General features: G+C 55.7%; 4 protein-coding genes across 4 annotated transcripts; 3 read left to right on the forward strand and 1 right to left on the reverse strand.

Annotated features, from left to right (window-relative positions):
- The first annotated feature begins 3,386 nt into the window (after positions 1-3,386).
- Positions 3,387-4,819, forward strand: BZA05DRAFT_78886 (Fructosamine kinase-domain-containing protein). The gene is made up of 2 exons (XM_051488637.1): positions 3,387-3,519; positions 3,590-4,819. The coding sequence occupies exon 2, from the start codon at positions 3,820-3,822 to the stop codon at positions 4,783-4,785; it is 966 nt and encodes a 321-aa protein (XP_051338515.1). The 5' UTR covers positions 3,387-3,519; positions 3,590-3,819; the 3' UTR covers positions 4,786-4,819.
- Positions 4,820-5,439: 620 nt separating this feature from the next.
- On the forward strand, positions 5,440-8,222 carry BZA05DRAFT_78895 (uncharacterized protein). The gene has a single exon (XM_051488638.1). The coding sequence runs from the start codon at positions 5,904-5,906 to the stop codon at positions 8,124-8,126; it is 2,223 nt and encodes a 740-aa protein (XP_051338516.1). The 5' UTR covers positions 5,440-5,903; the 3' UTR covers positions 8,127-8,222.
- Positions 8,223-9,589: 1,367 nt separating this feature from the next.
- On the reverse strand, positions 9,590-14,734 carry BZA05DRAFT_78965 (mediator complex subunit 13 C-terminal-domain-containing protein). The gene is made up of 2 exons (XM_051488639.1): positions 14,380-14,734; positions 9,590-14,325 (listed from the first exon to the last, which is right to left on the reverse strand). Exons 1-2 carry the CDS (start codon positions 14,459-14,461, stop codon positions 9,716-9,718), a joined length of 4,692 nt encoding a protein of 1,563 aa, XP_051338517.1. The 5' UTR covers positions 14,462-14,734; the 3' UTR covers positions 9,590-9,715.
- A 2,337-nt stretch (positions 14,735-17,071) lies between these two features.
- Positions 17,072-19,570, forward strand: BZA05DRAFT_474868 (WD40-repeat-containing domain protein). The gene is made up of 2 exons (XM_051488153.1): positions 17,072-17,380; positions 17,454-19,570. The coding sequence occupies exons 1-2, from the start codon at positions 17,158-17,160 to the stop codon at positions 19,367-19,369; spliced, it is 2,139 nt and encodes a 712-aa protein (XP_051338518.1). The 5' UTR covers positions 17,072-17,157; the 3' UTR covers positions 19,370-19,570.
- Positions 19,571-20,465: the final 895 nt, after the last annotated feature.

Consider the following 20,465-nt stretch of genomic DNA (forward strand, 5'->3'; position numbering starts at 1 on the left):
ATTTGGAATACCGGTAGTGACAGAGCGTCTTTTGGGTACCAGTATGTACATACGTCAAGCAACAAATCCGGCACGTATCGCTATCGAGTCAAGTCGAGTCAAGTCGAGTGGAGTCAAGTCGAGTCGAGTGGAGCTACGCAAAGTCCAACATCTAACATCCAACGTTCATACTCTATCTGGCGTCCTCCAGGCTCCAGGTCGGCCGCAAGGCGTGAGCTTCATGATTCATGATTCATCCATCAAACCGTAAACGTTCCGTTGCACCGTGCACGTGAGACTCCGCGTGCACTGTAGAAGTCTCGGATTATCATCGGCTTTCCCTGCCGGAGATCTGGGCCTTGGGGCCTGGGCATACTGGTAGCTTTTGGATGCGGGCCATGTGGGCTATTTGGGCCTTGCGAGCCATGCGGGCTTTGCGGGGAGATGTTGGCTGGGGTAGCTACTTAGCTTTACCTACATGGTAGGAAGATCCAACCAGGTTTTGGGTGTTGCCTAGCATAACTAGCAGTGACGTCCGCATGTCTGTGGCTGTGGGGGAGTTCACGGATACTGCTGCCTATGTGCCTTATCGGTATGCCCATTACACACTGACTCCTAAGGCTCAGACAGTGCTGACTGCTCGCGGGGATTTGCTAGTATGTGTTTCTTCACCGATCACACCACTCTATCATAGGTATCCTAGGTAGTCCAGTTCGGCTTACATACCGACGGCGAAAAAGCAAGACACGGGGAAATACGGTATGTATTTATGTACCCTTTCGTTGGCCGGATCGATTCCTGGGAGAATATCCTCCCCCGCAGTACCGTAGGTACATAATCCCCGCAGAACTCCGCCACGGTCAGCTACCTACTACCTAGTACACACAAGGCTTCATAGCCAGCCAGTACGTACCCAAGTATGTATCTCACCATCTCGCCGTATCGCCGTATCATCATCCTCCATCCTCCAGGCTCCAGGCTCCGGGTTCAATCTTCCAGAATTCCCGGTTTCAGCGCCGTTTCGACGAGACGATGATCTCCCCGCTCCGCCCCCCCCCTCCCCACCCCGATGACCCCCCGACGACCCCACAAACTTCAAGGACCAGGTGTGCTGGTGCAGTTGCAGTGACTGATTGGAAGTAAAGTGACGAGTCGTTTGGGTTGGTGGTTGGTTGGTGGTTGGTGGTTGGTGATTTGTGGTTGGTTTGTTGCGTTGCGTTGGTTGCGACATCCGTTCGTCCGCTGACTCGCTGAGGAGGACCGTACCGGTACATGCCGTACATACCGTATTCTGGGAATCTGGGGTCCGCCCTGGTTTCGATGGAGCACTCTTCCGGGGAAGGGGATTCGCGGCTGTGGGACTGTGGGACTGGGATGGTTCGAGTGGGATTAGCAGATGGATTATGGCCCCAGACGAGGCTGTGAGGCTTCCAGTGCTTATGTACATACGAGTCTCGCTCCACCTATTTCGTTTTCCTCTCGAGTCTTGAATCTCACGGCCGCAGGGATGCCGCGGAAGAACTCTCCGCTATTTCTCCGTGTACGGATTTGTCGCGTGCTTTGCTTTTGATCCTTCCCTTTGCGGTGGTGAAATTGCTTCCACGTCAGGGAAACCGGACAAGGTGTGCCTAAGTATATGTGCATAGCATATCCATCGGGCCGAGGAGCATACTGTATATGTAGGGACCGCAGCATTGGAAGATCACGCGGTTGCCTGTAGCTTGTAGGTTTCTGACCGAGTGCTATTACGTGTTTCCATCGATACGTCCTCTACTCCTAGATCCTGTGCGACCATCATTACGGCCACGCGGATGGCCCCGGAAGTTAGCAAAGCAATAAAACGTGCTCATCCCATGCTAGGTACATACTCTCCATAACCAGCGCTGGTGGGGGCGGTGGGGATGGGCAGTCCCCCTTCTCGAATTGCCCCAACCCCACCCACCCCCAGGACCATCCCCCGGAAAGCTCGAGCCATGGTCGGATCATCATAACCTCTAGTCAGGTAACTACTCGGCGGTGCAGTTTTGGATAGAGATATCGCCAGAAAATGGTGCTCCCACGAATACCGGTATGTACTATCGCGCGGAGTTACTACGGGCCGACGGGGGCTATATCATAGTATAATCCAGGGGGTATATTGCGAAACGAGATGAACCCCCGAGCGGCGAGCGCAAGCGTTTATACCGTGCTGATGCGTGCGCACGTCAACGGTCGAACTGAACTGGGATACTGGGTTGGCAAGTATCCGACGATAGACAGGATACGATGCGTGGTGTGTGATATGCGTGGTATATCCGTGGTATATGCCAAACGAGCTCGTTTCGTTTCGCTTCTGGGATGGATGGCGCTTGCTTTTGTTTTGTTTTTTTTGTCTTTTGTCTTTTGTCTATGTAATGTTTCGTCACGCAAGCACACACGCACTCTGTCTGCGGTGGAGTAGGACGTGATGCGTGATGCGAGTGTGTCTTTCCTTCTTCCTCTTCGTCTTCCTCTTCTTGGGTGGGCGTCGGATTTTGCTTTTGACGGAACCGACGGAACCGACGGGACCGACCGACCGACCGGGCGAAAATCGGTTCGACATGTGGTCTGTGACTCTGTTCGGCGGGGGGCGGGGGCTTCCTCGCTCGGACTCTTCAGGGATAGCTTCTCGCGCTACATATCACACATCCCGACGGCCGGTTGGAGCCACGGTTACCGACGATTCTAGAGGACTTCGAGAACATCGCACCGGAGAATTCCATGAAGCCTGTAAATCAGGTACATCTCTACCATATGGTGCCAGGCCACGCCTCATCCCAGGCCATGCGATTCCATGGAGGCCCCCACCCCCCCACCCCTCCACCCCCTCACCCCTCCATTCCCCCGGTACATATGATCCGAAATTAAGCAGAGGAAACTCAGCACGCTACTACTTGTTATTAGAGTGGGATGAGCGAGGGAAAGTCATCCATCCATCCATCCACTCAACTGGCCCATCCTTCGACATCACGATATGCATGTTAATCAGAGAAGAGTGTCCACCCGACACCCCTGTTCGCCGCTAATTCCCCATGCCACTGGAATGCGCGGGCACACTGGCTTTGGCTGGCACTGGTACGGTACTGGTACGGTACTGGCTCTGGCTCTGGCTGGCTGGCACGGGCACTGCCCTTTCCCTTCTCTACCTTTCGACAGGAGAATAGGAAGAAACGGCGAAAGGCTCAGGGGCGCTCGATTCCTCTGCTGCGGCCTGCCTGCCTGCCCTGCCTTATGCTCTTCCCTCCCCCGTTAGCCGTGGCAACTCTCACCCCCGATATATACATACGACTAGGTAGCCCGTCGCCGTCAACAGCTTCGTAAACGCTCTCCCTCGGACGTGTACGATACCCACCCAGCAGCAGTACTCCCGCCCGCCAGACTGCCCAGTCCATCCAGCCCAGCCCAGTCCAGTCCAGTCCGAACGATCCGATCCGCCCATCATGAACCTCATGACCATCCCGACGGCCGAAGTGGAACACGATCTCGGCCAGCAAATCGAAGTCGACGAGGCCGTCATCTCGCGTACGTTCGGAAGCCATCTCGAAAAAAAAGAAAAAGGAACGTTGGCTAAGCAGGCTGTAACGTGCTGCAGGGTTACCAGCGGGGGCACAGATCCTCAGCGCATCACGCCACGGCTCCGACCGGTGGGCGCGGTCAGCCAAGCTGGTCGCAAAGCTGCCCGACGGCAGCGTGCGGCCATATCTCCTGCGGGTATATACACTACACACCATTCCCTCGACGCCGGCACCATCCCCGCAGCAGCCGTGAAGACTGACCACCCCGGCGCGCGCGCAGGGCTCCGCCGGCGAATCCGGCAAACAGATGATGCGGGGCGAATACGAGTCGCTCAGCGCGATCCACAGCGTGGTGCCCACGTTCTGCCCTCGGCCGATCAGCTGGGGCGCCTTCAAGACGAAGCCGAACACGTACTACAGCCTCTGCGTGTACCACGAGCGGACGTCTGGTCCTTCGGACGCCGCAGCGTTCTGCAGCATGCTCGCGCGCCTGCACGTGCGCTCGCGCGCCCCCGACAACCGCTTCGGCTTCCCCGTCGCCACGTTTTTCGGAGAGGTCCTCAACGAGAAGATGGCCTGCGAGTCCTGGGAGGAGTGCTTTACCGCGTGTCTGAGACACATGCTCGCGCTCGACGAGGAGATCAATGGTGTTGATGACACGCTGGTCGCGCTGCGCGAGGAGCTGATCGCCCGCGTTGTGCCCCGGCTGCTGCGGCCGCTCGAGTCGGGTGGGAGGAGGATCAAGCCCGCGCTGATTCATGGCGACCTGTGTGCGGCGAATGCGGGCGCCGCGGATAGCGCCGATGGCGTGGGAAGCAATGCGATGGTGTGGCGTCCCGCGGCGCTGTTCGCACATAACGAGTTTGAGCTGGGACACTGGCGCGCGGTGCGCAACGGGTTCGACAGCAGGTTCCTGCGGGCGTATCTCAAGCTCGTGCCCATCAGCGAGCCGAAGCAGGATTTTGAGGACCGGAATGCCCTCTACGCCCTAAGATATGTCATTGCGTGCTCGATACGATACCCCGGAAGTGCGAAATACCGCCAGGCGATCGTCGAGGAGATGGGATCGCTCGTTGGGAGGTTCTCGCCGGGGCCGGAGATCGGACTAAGCCCGGGATACGTCGAGGAGAAAGAACAGGAGGGTAGGGACGAGGCTGCCGTGTTTGCTAGTCCTGGGGTGCACTCGATGAAGGTCGTTAGGAGTAATAGCACTACGACGAGGGGGAAGCATAATTATAAGCCGCCAATTGGCGGGAAACTGGTGAAGCGGTGACGAGTGGTGGGTGCTGGTGGTGGTGGGGGTGGGCTGGGGGACCGGATGCTGCTGGCGGCAGTGCAATACAATACCTTGGGCAATGGGCATTTCAGCGGGCGTTTCTATTTCGTATCTACAAGGGTTAATACATGGCAGAAAGTGCAAGTTTGAGTCTTGACGGACGGGAGAGTACTTACAGAATTCCGAGGAGGTGGATCTGAAGAACCAGTGCAGCAGGGAGGTCCCACTCCCGAGGGAGGGGAAAACGTTCGAATATATCGCATTCCGACCCGAAGCTCTGCACACACATCTCCATCTCCATCGCAAAGTCCGTTTTCAGCCTAATTCCGCACTGCCGTCTGCCCCTCCCTCCTCGTCTCTTTCATGGAGACGGCTGGTTAGTGCCTGGGCATGCTGAAGTGCCGGTATGCATAACTAGGAACGGACGGGATTTGCCGTGGCGAGCGAATCTGCCGATTGAGGTGTGTAGAGTAAGTACGAAACGAAGGGCATGTTTGTTTGCTACGGACTTTTTCTTTCTCTTCTTTGGCGGGCACGCCTGGTATTGACGGAAGCTGCAAGACGATGGATGGATGGACATGAGCTGTGATTTAATCTCTTCTCTGCTGCTATGTACATGCGTCTGGGAAATAGTTGTGTTTGTTTAGAAGCTGATCTTCGGTAGACCGTAGGCCCCCCCATATGCCATATGGTGACAAAATTCCAGTCCGAGGTGGTACTACCCACTGCGGTTCCTTTTCCGACCCGGCGTTTGCTTCCCGTGCATTCCCTACATACATATTTCCCCGCCGGAATCCGGATGCTGCAGGCTGTTTGCTCGCGGATATGCATATGATTTTTCCTCGTGCATATCGTAGGCTGGCCGCTGGTATCGCATACCTATGTCGCATATGCACATGCCTACGCCCCACCCACACACCACTGTTATGTATGTACCCCATAGCTGTGCGGTATGGCATGGGCTTTGAATATCGCATATTGCAGATTCGGCTCCGTATGTATTGTATGTACGGGAGCTTCCAGAGAGTTCGCATCTAGTTATTGGAATTTGGTGCAATCAACAATTGCCTTTGCCTTTGCCTTTGCCTTTTCACATCGATGTGAGATGTGCAGACATGTCCGGAATTGATTGTACGCTTTTTTGCAGTACAAACTTGAAGATGAAGGGAGATGAAGGGAGACGGGATGGGGGATGGAAGGGGAGATACTGGTGGTGGGATGTAGGGATAGTATTGCCGGTACATGTCCACCTCCACCTCCCCCGCCCATTAATTAGAGTACCTATCTTGCCTTCACGTCCACGTCCCGAGTTCTCACCACCACCTCCTTCACCACCAGCCCGAACTTTACTCCCGTACCTACTCCATCTTTCATTTCCTCCTATCCCCTTCCCACCTCTCCTTCCCACCTCTCCTTCCCACCTCTCCTTCCCACCTCTCCTTCCCACCTCTCCTTTCCATCTGAACACCTCAAGCATGAACACCGAGTGTATAACTCTTTCCTCGGACGATGACCTAGACGAGGACACCGCACGTCCGACCCCAGTGTGGGGCCCAGTGTGGATGAAGAAATCCCGGTCCTCTTCGGCGTCGCCAATGCTGGGACATAGTGCGAGGTTTTTGCCGGGTCCTCTGGAAATTCCGTTGGAGATTCCGTTGGAGATTCCGTTGGAGATTCCGCTGGAAATTCCGCTGGAGGTTCCGCTCGAGGTTCCGCTGGAAATTCCGCTCGAGGTTCCGCTGGAAATTCCGCTGGAAATTCCGCTGGAGGTTGCAGAGGAGGTTGCTACATCGGGACCGGGATCGGGGACAGTCGAGGCTGAAGCCGAAGCCAGGGCCGAAGCTAGAGCGCCAGTTGCTGCGATGTTGGGTGTTCCGGCTGCGATGCAGGTTGAACTGCCAGAAGCAGTGTCAGTGCCGGTGCCAACTGCAGCTCTGGTCGAGTTGTCAGCTCCCGTACTGGCTGAATCAACAACAGCCCCGGAACTGTCGGATCCCGCGTCAGCTTCGGCCACGGTGTCGCCTGAACCCGCCATGCCAGGAGGTGGAGTTCCAGGAGTTCCAGTGCTCGCAGCGCCAGTCATGATGGAGACCGAGATCGTCAATATTCTCCCAGCACCGCCTCTTGCCGTAGACGATTTGGCCCTTGTTACTAGAGCTGTGACGCCTCATCCGGTCGAAATGCCAGGTGCCATACCGGCCGTCGTTCCTGTTACAACGCCGAAATCTCCGGTATTAACTTCGGTACCGGTCGTGAAGACTTGTAACGTCCTTGCTGCGCTGCAGCCGGGGAAAGAAGACGCTGAAGTTATCACAGTCCCGGCCTCGGTAGATCTGGCCCCAAAAACTCCGGCTCTGGTAGCTCTGGTACCGACAGCTCTAGCATCTGCAACTAAATCGGAGCCCTCGGCCCCGAGGATTCAAGATTCGGCCCAGAACGGACATCATACACCCACTACGCCTCCCTCCGCAGATGTAGCATCCCCAGTCGCTGTAGCTTCGGCTTCGGCCACTCCTTCCCAGAATGCCATCACATCTGCTGCTCCTCGATCCCCTACTCCACCTTCCGACGCTCGGCCCAAACAGTCCATCGACGCGAGAACACAGCCCGGCACGCCCAAGCCCGCCCACACCCGGCCCATTGCAGCATCTACCTCCATAGCTCCAGTCACACCCACATGTCTCACCAGAACCAGAACCAAAACGCTACCTCCACCGCCTCCACCGCCTCCATCTCCTGCCACACCCCGCGGCGAGAACCCCGTAATCTTCATCGACCGGCTCCTCCGAGCGTTCAGCAACGAAGTCGGCGAGACGACCGCCGGGACCACCGGCAAGGCGCACAAGTTCCAGCTCGCGCTGAAAAAAGAAATGGAGAGCTTCTCGGCGTGTCTATCGACCACGTGCCCGCACCTGCTGGTTCTGCCCTCGCCCGCTGCCGAAGACGAGGAGCTTAAGTTGTGGCAGACGTTTATCCGCCCACAGAGCACGCAGAGCACACAGGGCGCGCTGTTCGGCGATGTAAAGAGGAAGCGCGAGGTTACGCCGACGATGACGATGACGCCCCTGAGAGGCGAGGTTACGCCGCAAAGTGCCAGTAGGAAACGCAACGTCGCGTTTGTGGATATGACCAACGCCTCGTGGTCGGGCAAGGATATGTCCAGCGTTAGCAAGCGGTTGAAGGCCGCTGCTACTACTACTACTCCGTCGACGGCTACTTCGAGGGTTAATAAACGGTCGAAGGCCACTGCTACTACTACTACTACTAGTACTCCTTCAACGCCCGCCTTCCCTCCGCGAGGTCAGTGCCCACCGCCCAAAATCTCCGTCGTCAACTAATCACCGCAGACCGGCCCGCAAGCGCATACACGCTGCCACACCTGTGCCAAATAATCGAGAGCGTGTCCACCGGCGGGCTACCGAACCAAGTCTCACCTGACGCCGTCCGATCAATAATCCTGACCTCGCTCTCATCATGGAGCACCAAATTCCAGCAATTCACTAGCACGCTCTCCACGCTCGTCCGCGAAATGCTCCAGAGCGCCTTCACCGCGCACTTCCGCTGCTACACACATACGCCACTATTCTCGCGTGTACAATCCGTTCTCTCCTTGTTCCTCACCCGGTGCTTCAACAGCACACACATGCACCTGGCGCGGCTCCTCGCGCTGGAACAGCGCAACGTGCGCACATCCCTCGCGCCCGCGGCGTTCCGCAGCATCGTGGCGGAGACGCGCGCGGGGCTCGCCGAGAAGCGGCGGGCGAATCTCGAGGCGCAGTTTCCGCGCCGGCAGAGGGGGATGGCGGCGCCAATACCGGCTACTGAGAGGTTCGCGAGGGAACTCGAGGTCCTGGCGGAGGCGGAGGCGTATCATGGCGTTGTTTGTGGGAGGTTTGTGGATTACCTCGGATTGTTTGTGGTAGGCGAGTTGCTTGAGGAGGTGAAAGGGGGCGTTATGGACGCGCTTAGAGATGGGCTTGGAGTGGATGCCGTGGATGGTAGGTTACTCCTGGAGAATGGGGATGGATTGGGGTGGAGTGGAGTGGTTGCTGACTGGTAACTGGGCGATAGCCGATGAAACCTGCAGAGCTCTGCTGAAACAGGTTGGGTCTGCTGCCGTGCTGGAGCCGCTGACGCCGATGCAGACGCCGCTGAGAGGGCGGCATAAGGCGATCAAGGAAGAGGCTGATGAGGATTAGCGGGTGGCATTTAGGCTCTTGGTTTGGTTTGGTTGGGTCTTTTTGGGGGGTTTTATTGCGGTATATCTATTGCTTTTTGAGTTCTGTATGGGCTGTGATGCAAGGCGATATATTATCTGGTGTTGATTGAATGGCAGTTTCCATTGATGGGCTGTTGACGTCGGGGTATGGTAGTTGTGCTGGGGGTCTTTGGGATCATTATATATCACTCTCCACGTTTCTACTTTGGACGCGTGACAAGTCGTGACTCGCGAGGATTTGCAGCCCAACTGAAGGATGTATATTCACCGATTCCTTCCATTCCTTCCATTCCTTCCATTCCTTCCATTCCTTCCATTCCTTCCATTCCTTCCATTCCTTCCATTCCTTCCATTCCTTCCATTCCTTCCATTCCTTCCATTCCTTCCATTCCCAGCCTCCAGGTAGTACGCAGCGCAACCACAACAGAAGTACCCGGACAGAGTAAAGTAAGTTAAGACAAGTTGAAGAAATCAAAAAGTAGTAGTAGTCAACACGAAGTAAGTTAATCAAGACAGCAAAAAAAAAGACTCGATACCAACAACAATACCAGCAACAGAAACACACACAGAAGGGGCAAAAAAAGAGTACAAAACGCCAGTCCAGTCCCCCATCGCGCGCCAACCAACCAACCATCCATCCTACACAGCCCCAGCCACGCAACACACAACCCACACAATGCAAAACGCGCAGTACATACATACACCATACTACATGATCCTCGCGAGCCTATTGATGCCGGCACACCACAAGAGCAGAGTAGGCACGCCAGCGCTTCCGGCGACGAACTGTCCCAGCACGCCCAGTCCGCGCCAGACCTCAATCACCTCCCTAAGCACCGCCGCGTTCCCCTCGACAGCAGATACAGCGACAACAACGCTCCAGCCGTCGCCCTCGGCGCCGCCGTCGTGCCGCAGTAGCAGCCCCGTGGGTCGGTACTTGAGTTTTTTCTCTAGCTCGCCGCGCGGGCGCAGAGTGTGCGCGAGCACTACCCCCCAGCTCTCGTCGACCGCGTCGATAAGTACTGCGTCCGGGTCGAGGTCGTTGGATGGGTCGGGACCGCCGGGCGTGTTGGCTGATGCCTCGGGCGAGAGCATCGACGAGGGCCCCGGGGTGGTGACGACCGGGGGTGTGGATATGTTGCCGAATACTGGGGGCGTTGAGATGTTGCCGGCGGGCGTGGACATGGCGCCGATGGGTGGGGTGGAGGTGTTACCGGTCGCAGAATTGATGTGTTGGTTTTCTGGGAGGGACGGATCGTCTTTGGGATCGAGCACCTCTTCGGGGGAGAAGTCTTGGATCCGCAGCGGAGAAGAGATGTCTGCAGCGAGCAGGTAGATGGCGGACACTCGCTCGTGCGTCTCAACGAGCGTCTGCCACGTCTCTATCTCGTCCTCGGGCATGGTGGTGCTGCAGACTTTGGTGAAGCATAGGCGCCATTTGACGGCGGGGTACTTGATGAGTTCGACAGTTGTATCCCAGATCTCGTGCATGACTTCCTCGAAAGGGCGGAGAAAGCCGGCGGTGCTTCGCCGCGCGAGGTTGATGATCGCCGTTTTCTGGACCGACCCGGTGTTATCGCTCCACGCTGCTGCTACCCATCGCTCATCTGTGCTCTGCGAATAGGCGATATGTAGTAATTGGTTCTCCTTGAGCAATGCCGGACTAGGATCGGACGTCTGCCGAAACTCGATGTTCTTGGGGATAGGCCGGGCCACCTGAATTGGAAGCGAGGTCAGGCGCTTCGCTTCTTCGAAGCCCAGGTCCGGGTCCGTAGGAATGCACCGCGAGTAGACCTCCACCGCCAAACGATGAGCAACGCCCACCCTCATGACAGCACCGAGTTTATGTGCCACAAATCCAGCAGGCACAACCTGCAATACCAGTTGATTCGGCAGAGCATCCGGAAACGTAGCGATGCTGGCCTCGTACAGCCGCTGCATGCGGATGAAGCTAGTGCAGATATCGACGAGTGACGATGGGTGATCAAACGGATTGATGACGTAGATCACTATGTTCACCCCCTCGTCGCCAACAGCATGTGCAAGCGCTTGTCCGAATCCTTCAAGATGGCCCTGGATCGCCTTCATGCCGAGTTCGTAGGTTCGCGGTGCCTCCTGGGGTATCTCTACAGCCACAAGGCCGCCCTCAACCATTCCTTCGATTTCACCCCTGATGTGAACGCCGAATCGCCCGGCCTCATATGAGGAGCTAACTTGTTCCAGCAGGAAATCGGCGCCTTCTTTCATCGCGCTCGACGCGGGATGAAGGCAGAAGGAGATCACACTCTTGGAACCAGAAATAGGTGCAAGACTGAAGGTATCCCAGAAGTGCAGCGCCGGTGGCAGCATCTCCAGCACGTTTTCCCCACGTTGCATCCGGACATGCGGCGGCGGAACGTGAAAGATATCCCAGGGCTTACTATCCTCCTCATCCTCCGGATCCTTGTTCCGTCGCTGCGAGATATTTGGCTTTATCCCCTGATGTCCGCGGCCGAACGGTGCGAGAGGCGGTGGAGGTGGTATCGGCGGTGGTTCTGGTATCGAATCCGCGATAGCCGCATATGTTTCCAGATTGCACCGCACCACGGCCTCTTCCTTGAACAGGACTTTGAGAGCATCTTCGACAAGATCCTGATCCTGGCTGCATCGCCGTCGAATCAGACTGGTTTCTGCGTCCTCCTCGTCGTCACGGTAGGTTTCGTTCTTCCCTCGCCACGATGCGTGCATCCACCCGACCATGTGATCCGCCACCATCGCGGCGACCTCGAGAAACTCACCTTCACCCAGGGACAGCAATGTCATGGCATCACTAGTCAGCACCTTGTGTTCGAACACACCCACTATCGACTCATCAAAGGCTCCCGGTTGCATATGGTTCCACGGCGGCGGCGCCAAGTCCTGGATTACCTCCACCTCTCCATCCGCACCAATAGTACCATCTCGCTGTTGTCTCGACCCTTCGGGCGTATCGACATCCATCTCACCACTGTCCTGTGCCAATTTTGGCTTCTTCCCGAAGTTCAGAAACCCAGGCAGCAGTGGAGCAGTTCGTCCAGGTGAAGTGTGGTACGATTCCTCGTCTTCGTCCTCCGTGGTATCATCGGCGTCGCTCTCCGAGTCCTCATCGCTCGACAGGTCGTCGTCAGATTCTCCGCCACTGGAAAAGTCGTCATCCGCGGGTGTGATCGTTACGGCCAGTTCTGAAGGTGCACTTTCCAGTTTTCGCCTCTTGTGTTTAATACTCCGTGGCTTGTTGATCTTTGTGGCATCAAATTCCTGTTCGTCTCCTTTCGTATCGGGAAGGAAGAATCTTCCGCCTGGTGCATACTTTTGGTCCGCCATTTCCACGCTTTCCGTGAACAGGATAGGTGAATATAGCGAGGATCGTCGTTGCTGGTTGACGGGAGTGACTGGGGTAATCGAGGCAGCAGGGGCCGCCGGTTTCTTGAAGTCCCCTGAGAAGGACGGCGTCTCAGTAGATGGCGGTTGATATCCTGGAACTAATAATCCGATCGCATGATGCGGACTTAGCGGCGGTGTGACACTTTGTGTTTCGACCGACGTTGAGGGAATCTCCTTCACTGCCGACGGGTCATTTAATCTTGATCGTTTTTTATCCCGTTTAGTCTTCCCCATAAGAAATCGGTCGGTTGGTGGTGGTGTCCCCATGCGCAAATCCGTGTCCCCACCCTCCATGTGCATTAGGCCACCGACACCCTGCAGATCCCCGCCATCAAGGTCCATGCCACCAGCATCGTTCCCGCCTTCGAAGTCGGGATTGTCGAAGAAATCGAAATCATCCTCAGTGACTTTCATGAATTGGTCCATATCCTCCATTCCCTCTCCAAACAGGTCCGTCTCTCGTTGGGGAACCATATGGTCATTATTCGGAGGTGCTGGTTCGCCTGGCCAGTCATGGTCCATTGTTCCGCTGGTTCCGAGGGTGGTGGTGGCAGTGGTGGTAGTGGTGGATGGATCGGCATCAGTAGTTGCAGCAGCACTGGTTGGCGGTTCACTGGCAGGACCCGCTGTAGCGGTTGAACCTGCCGGCGATAAACCATCCGGTTCCGGCTTGGGCTCGGGGAGTTTTCCTTCCTTGATCTCGGCAGTCCTGTCCTCCTTAGACATGTCCGTTTCGGCTTGCTCTCTCCTCTCCTTCATCTCAAGGTGTTCTTTGATCTTCTCCGCCCTCAAATCTCGCCCCTTGAACCACTCATGGCCCCACTGCACCGCACTCTGCACATCCCACCATTCCGCACCAGTGTCCTTCTCCGTAATCTTCGGTAATTCCGCACCCCGATCAAGTGTGCTCTTCAAAGTTGCCAGCTTCCCCCAAGCCAGTCGAGAATATTCCGGATCGTTGAAATCCAACGAGGGAAGGTGCTCCTTGGCCGCAACAAACAGTTTCTTATCGCCTTCGGAAGCGCGCAGGAAAAGCAAGGCCTCGGGCCAAAGCACGTGGTGGATGTAGCCCATCAACGGATCCGTCAACGAGGGAATCCGGATCTCCACATACGGCCACTTATCTTTTTCTATCGCTTCCTGTAGCACAGTCTTCTCGGTGTCTTCGAGCGGGAAGGGTGAGATTATGCCGCGGTCCTTCAGATACGACAGTACCTTGTCTTTCCAATTCTCCTCGGCTTTCTTGACTTCGGGTTCCTCGATTTCTCCACCGTAAACTGGAAGGAGCCGGCCCCATTCGCCCCAGGGTGCCACAAACACCTCTCGGCAGCGCAGGGAATCCCGTGTGAGACCACAAGTGACGAGTCTTCGGATGGCGCTCTGCTTCTCCGAGTATGGAATGACCACCAGAGTTCCCAACGAGGTCATATATGCATTTAATTCTAGAACCAATGGTGGGGTCAATTCCGGCTCAGTGACAGGCTGGGCGGCGAGAAGCTCCATCCTCCCCATCCTCTCCATTCGACTCTTGTGTTCCTTTATGCATGGTAGGGATGTCGGCGACACGAGTGTTCGGGCGTTCAATGGGGTGAAGCCTTCCCGGAATGCTAAGCCGAATGAAACTGCGGCTAGGACGGCGGTGATGATGTTGCCGTATATGAATAGCTGCTCCTTGAGCCGATCTGGCTCCTTGACCACATCCATTGATTCTGCGGGATCATCCAGGGTGAGGTCGATCATGACTGGTCCCTCGTTCTTGGAACCAGCGCCAGGCGTGCCAGAATGAATACTCGGGGTAACTGCCGCGGATGGAAGACGACTAGTTGGGTCGGAATGGTTGCTGCTTCCAGCCTTGACGGCGGAATCCGAAAAGCGAGGTGTGAGTGACGATGCGTGGAAGACGCCAGCGGAAAACTCTATGAATTCTACCGGTCAGTTGCATCAACTTCATGGCCACACTAGAGATTCACCTTGCAGCCCCCATTCCTCCTTCAACCGCTTCTCGAGCTGCAACCAACGCTCATCTTTTTCCTGCGCCGTCGATGCCGCCATCTTTCCTTTACCGGAGCCATCTACATCCGTAGAGACCCCCGGGCTCTGCGCGCCAGCAATCCCGTAAATGTGGAAAACCCACAGCCCGCCGCGTCTCAGGTCCGAAAGCACCGGCACACCATCTGCCTTCAGTGCCCGCTCAGCTTCGCGGAGGATCTCGGATTGCTGCTCGACATACGCATCCGGATCGAAAGTTGACGGTACGTAGATCGCATACGGAACGCGTGATAGGCTATCCTAAACAGAACATGAGTATATTAGCAGACAACCGGCAGCAGCAAGGGTTCACACACAATTTTCAAGACATTCGTTAGGGCCTCTAATGGCGGTTCCATGATGTCTGGTAGTGATTGGAAAGGCTGCGGACGTCCGGGAGCAAGTAGTGGTTCCTCCATAGCTGCGGCGGGTCAAAGTGTATGGTTCGGCAAGACCGGGGCGGTGAGTTTGCTGGTTTCGAGCGTGCGATCCTGCTTACTCGAAGTTCAACGTGTGGTTGCGAACCTCGGCGTGTGGGGTGGAAAAGGTATCGCGGTGTCGTCGGGCGCGCCACAAATGGAGGGATGGAGGGGCGGAGGGGCGGAAGATCGTCAACCAATATAATACAACGTCGACAAAAGCGAGCAACTGCGAAGTAGAGTATGGTATTCTGAAAGCCGTGCCGTGCGAGTATCTCCGGGGAATTGCGCCGTAGCAACCAAATGCAAGAAATTTGAATGAAAAAGCCCACTGAACTCCCACAATGAAAACACAGTCTACAGATGAATTAGAAACCCGGATCCCGTTTACTCCGTTCACAAAAAATGCAAGAAAAGCGTCTTCGTGTCGTGTCGCGTTGAATGTGGGGGTGGGTTCAATGTAAGAAGGTACGTGAGCTGTGTGATGCTCTTGAAGAGATTACGGGTGCTTCGAGATTAGGGTGAACGTAGGCGCGCCGTGAGTCGTCGCGCAGTGGAATCGATGAGTAATGGGCGTGCGACAAAGGACTCGGGTCTCGGGGTAGCTCTGGCTAAGGCGGATAGCGGTTTTCGTGGTTGTCTGAGTAGGACTGCGGTCTGCATCTTGCGACGGCAGAAGCTGAGGGGGAGGAGAGTTGACGCGAGGAGCGCGTGGAGGAAGGAACGACTTTCGACGGGTTGCGCGCCTGGCTGTGGGGGATCGGTTGTGCTTAGTGGCAGGGTGACTCGAGTTTTCGCTATAAATGGGGCGGAGACCGATATCGAGTTCGAATGGGCGCGGATATGGAGGGAGAAGCGGCGAGCATTTCTCTCTTGACTTTTGGCAGCGGAATCGCGGAGGTGCTGCTTAGAAGGCCGACATATCAGGGCGGCGGCGGGAGTGGTTGGGCGCTAGAGCAGGGAATGACAAGTGGTGAATATAGTAGGGTAGGTCGACAGCCGCGCTTTTTATTTTTCTGGCGTTTATCTCCACTTTTGGCCGGAAAGCTGGAAGACTGGTGATGGGACGTGAGTGTGGACCGGAGCAAGAAGGGCCGTGTTCGTGAACTGTTCGTGTGGTTGTTGACTTGGTGTCGTGTGGGGCTCTGGTTGTTGAGATGAGGTCTCGAGGTCACACAACACACACACAACTTCGACACGGTTCTGCTGGATATGGGGGTGGCGGCGGGCGGAGAAAGAGGCAGGGATGGGCACTAAGCTGGGGGAAGAAGGAACGTCAACGGAGAGGTCTCGCTCCGTGGAGCCAACCACCAAACGAACAAAACCTCCGCACGCACGCGTTTCTCGGGACATGCCACCATAGTACATAGCCGGCACATTGTTATCAGCGCTTGGCCAATGTGTATCGAGTACAGGACTCGGATTCATCCAGAGATCTTCAGGCAGCGTGTAGGTACACGATTTGACAGCACCAATGGCGTAATCACAGCTGGTCCAGTAATCTTGCACGTCCCTACTCCTGCCATTCGTTCCAGCTATCGCAAGACACGGTACCGTGTTTTTCCCCTCAACCAGCAGCAAGTCGCACTGGCGATAAGTGCCCTTTCCCCGCTCAATGAGACCGATGAGAGGGCAATGAGTCTCATGCCAAAAGTCTTCGACATCTTCGGGAGCGACAATTGATTCGGTTTGAAGAACGGCAAGGCTTCGTCCATGGTTCTCGTCATTGAGGTTGAGCTTGCCAATGTAGCGGGGCTCCCAGTTTGAACTTTTGGCTGTTAGCATAGTGCAAAGTCACTCCTGAGGCCTCCTTGTCGCAAACGTGCCGATATAAGCTGTCGCCAAAGGCCTTATATCGGACCGTCTCCCCTGCTTTGAACCTATCATCGAAAGGGTTGAAAGGTTGACCCACGTCGCACCCGAAGCGACGCAAAACCCTTCCCAAGAAACTGCTGATCATGACGTGTAACTAATCAGTAAGCCGAAATCTAATGGGAATGGATAAGACGCATCGTTCGAAGACATCTTTTTGTTCGTGGTTCGGTACATGTCTATTATGCTGGCGAGTGGTGCTTTGTCTTACCATGAGCTCTCCATGTCGGAAGGTGGGATGCAGGGAGAGTTATTGTCACTCATCGATCATCACTAATGTTACCAGCCCCTATCCGGATCAAGTTAGTGCTGTAATTTTCACTTTTCAAACTTTCGTTCTCTAAAAAGAACTTGAGTGCTTGCTCGAACTCGCGACATCATCGATCTCAACTTCGCCCGCCGACTCCACCAGCAGACCTCTGACCCACAATGTCTCTCAGAGTCACCCTGCAGAATGGCGTCTCGGTGTACACCATCTCGGGCAGCAATACCTCGCGCGCCCTCCCAGACTGGCTCGCTCGCAAACGGAAGCGCTCGCTCAAGAACGACGAAGCATACCAGAACCGTGTCGAGCTGATCCAAGATTTCGAGTTTGAGGAGGCGTCGCAATGCATACAAGTGTCGGAGGATGGCGAATACGCAATGGCGACTGGTACGTTTGGCATCATGTCTGTCCTCGCTGCGGAAAGAACACTGGAGCTGACCACCGTGAAAATGCTGTCCAGGTACATACAAGCCTCAGATGCACATCTACCATTTGCCGTCGTCGTCGCTCAAATATGCACGCCATACCTCGACGCTGAATCTCACGTTCCTCCTGCTTTCGACCGACTACTCCAAATCGTTGCATCTGCAGACCGATCGGTCACTGGAGTTCCACACGCCGATGGGATGCCACTACGCCACCCGTATCCCCCGCTATGGCCGCGCACTGGCGTATCTCAAACCGCAGGCGCATGCCATCATCCCAGCTGAAGGGAACGAAGTGTTCCGGTTGGATCTCGAGGCCGGTCGCTTCCTGAAGCCGTTTGAATTGGGGGGATTCGAGGGACGCGGTGGCGATGTCAAGTCGGCGGAATGTGTCGCAGTGGCAGACGGTTCTCATGGCCTGCTGGCGTTCGGTACCAGTGCCGGTACCACCGAATTCTGGGATTCACGGTCGAGGAACAGAGTCGGAGTATTGGCGCCGCCTGTGAATGGTGGGACCGTCTTTGACACCCTGGGAGACGCACAGACGCCGTCTATTACCGCCGCACAGTTCAATCGCAATGGCCTTACATTCGCGACCGGAAACGAGTCGGGCATTGTTACGCTATACGATCTCCGTTCGCCCACACCAATGCTTACAAAGGACCAAGGCTACGGGTTCCCGATCCAGACATTGTCGTTCCTGCATACGCAAGCGACGTCGGAACAAAAGGTGCTGTCGGCGGACAAGAGGATTATCAAGCTCTGGGACGCAGCCGACGGAAAGCCGTGGACGTCAGTGGAGCCTTCAGTCGACATCAACCACGTCTGCTACATTCCCGACAGTGGTATGATCTTCACCGCCAACGAGGGTCAACAGATGCACTCTTTCCTCATCCCCGCACTTGGACCGTCGCCATGGTGGTGTTCGCACCTGGACACCCAGATCGAGCAGCTCGCAGACCGCAGTATCAACGATCCCGACGCCTACTCTTCTGCTGCAGTAGAAGCGGCAACCTATGACAACTACAAGTTCCTTACCAAACCGGAGATGCGACAACTCAACCTTGACCACTTGCTCGCATCTGGCAAAGGGGCGGGTGTTGTACGGCCCTACATGCACGGTTACTTCGTGGACCAACGCCTGTACGAGGAGGCAAGACTCATCGCCGATCCGTTCGAATGGGAGCGCCAGAAGCAGAAGCTTGTCAAAGAGAAGATCGATAAGGAGAGAGAATCGAGAATCCGCACTTCCGCCAAGGACAAGAACGCAAAAGTCAAGATCAACAAGCGTCTCGCGGAACGTCTTGAGAGTCTCGAAGGCAAACTCAATAAAAAGGCGGCGGATGAGGACAAGACCAACGTTCTCCAAGACCCCCGTTTCAAGGGTCTGTTCGACAAGCCCGAGTTCCTCGTCGACGAGACCAGCCGCGAGTTTCAACTTATCAATCCCTCGACACGCCCGACCATCGGCGCGGACGGCGCGCCCGTCGAGCGGAAACGCGGCAAAACCGCTGCCGAAGAAGAAGAGGAATCCGATTCCAACGCCGGCAGCGGCAGCGAGTCGGACAGCGGCAGCAGCGAGGACGAAGCCGAGAGCACGCGCGCGCCCCAGCCCAAGAAGGAACCGCAAATGCGCATCTCCTCCTCATCCTACCGCAAGTCCGGCCACGACACCAGAGGCTTCCCCACCGTCTCCCAGAACCAGAAGAAGCGCGAGAAGTCCTTTGGTGCGCGCGTCGCGGGCGTGCAGACTACCGAGAGGAGCAACGAACCCAGGGGGGCCACGGCTATGGGCGACAGGGAGATCACGTTTGTCCCCCGGCGCAGGGAGAAGCCGCAACGTGGCGAGGCCCAGGAGGAGAAGAAGGATATGGGCGATCGTGGACGGAAGTGGAAGGACCGCAGAAGCGCAAGCGGAAATGCGTTCAGAGCCGCGGGAATCAGGAAATGAAGCAGCAAAAGTTTTGGTTTATATATACAGTTTTTTTATTGTATTGGGACGGGCGTTTGCAATTTCTTCAGTGTTTTTCGGGGTTGGCGGCTCGGCGGACGGGTCTTTACTTAGATAATGAGTTGCCTATTATGTACAGAGTGAGGGTGGTTTGGAGCATGCTTCGGTTGTATGATATCAAGAGCCATTTTCTACTTCGCCATTGATATAGACATAAAAAGCTTGTGCCCAATAGGTAATAGTGCCACTACACGAGTGAGATCGTGTGATTATTGCTACTCACGTGATGTATCCGCTCGATGAATCCAGCAGCACCCTCGCTCAAAGTCAACAAAAGACTTCCTAGCATATGAAATTTTGCTCCCTAAGTTTTGCAGATTTTTCACCGTGTGAAAAAACCACCACACAAGATCGACAATATCCTAATCTCTCTCTCTCTTGTTTTTTCTTCTTCTTCTTTCGGGTGGAGACTAGCTTGCAGAAATTCGACCTGCAGGTTGATGCATGCATGCATTTGGCAAGCAGGATACGGTACATCTTATGTAGGATGCAAGGGAAGCCTGAGGGGAGGCGATTCAGGCGACTCAGGCGAGGATGTTTTCCTCTTCATACTATATAAACGAGAGGTTCGTTTTGGGTGCTCTCGTGACTTCTCGTTTCCGTTCTGGTTTCGGTCGTGGTTGCTCAGTGCTGCTGCAAACGGCCATTCATATCTCGTGACTAGGTACATACAGTGGTTATTGGTGGCGGCGGCGGCCGAGGGAGCGGTGGTGTGGGCCCCGTGGGGGAGGGGATGGGGATGAGGCGGTCGCTTCTGCTGAGCTAGTGATTCCTGGACCTAGGTACGTGTTGCTCTTGGAACTACTTCCTATTGATGTTTAAGAGAGGGAGAATGGTTCTTGATGGTACTTGCCAACCACATGAATAGCAGTTGGAGAATCAATGGAGATTGCTATCACTGTCGGTCTGCATGCGGACAAGCGGTGATTCGCGGGATCTGCCGGCGCCGAAACTCCATCTCATCGCGAAATCCGAAGCCCCACCACATCACATCATCCTCACGATAATTACGAAGGTAGAGTACTTACAGGAACCC

This window comes from Tricharina praecox (genome assembly GCF_024521635.1).
Source record: "Tricharina praecox strain CBS 144465 chromosome Unknown BZA05scaffold_16, whole genome shotgun sequence".
NCBI classification, from domain to species: Eukaryota; Fungi; Ascomycota; class Pezizomycetes; order Pezizales; family Pyronemataceae; genus Tricharina; species Tricharina praecox.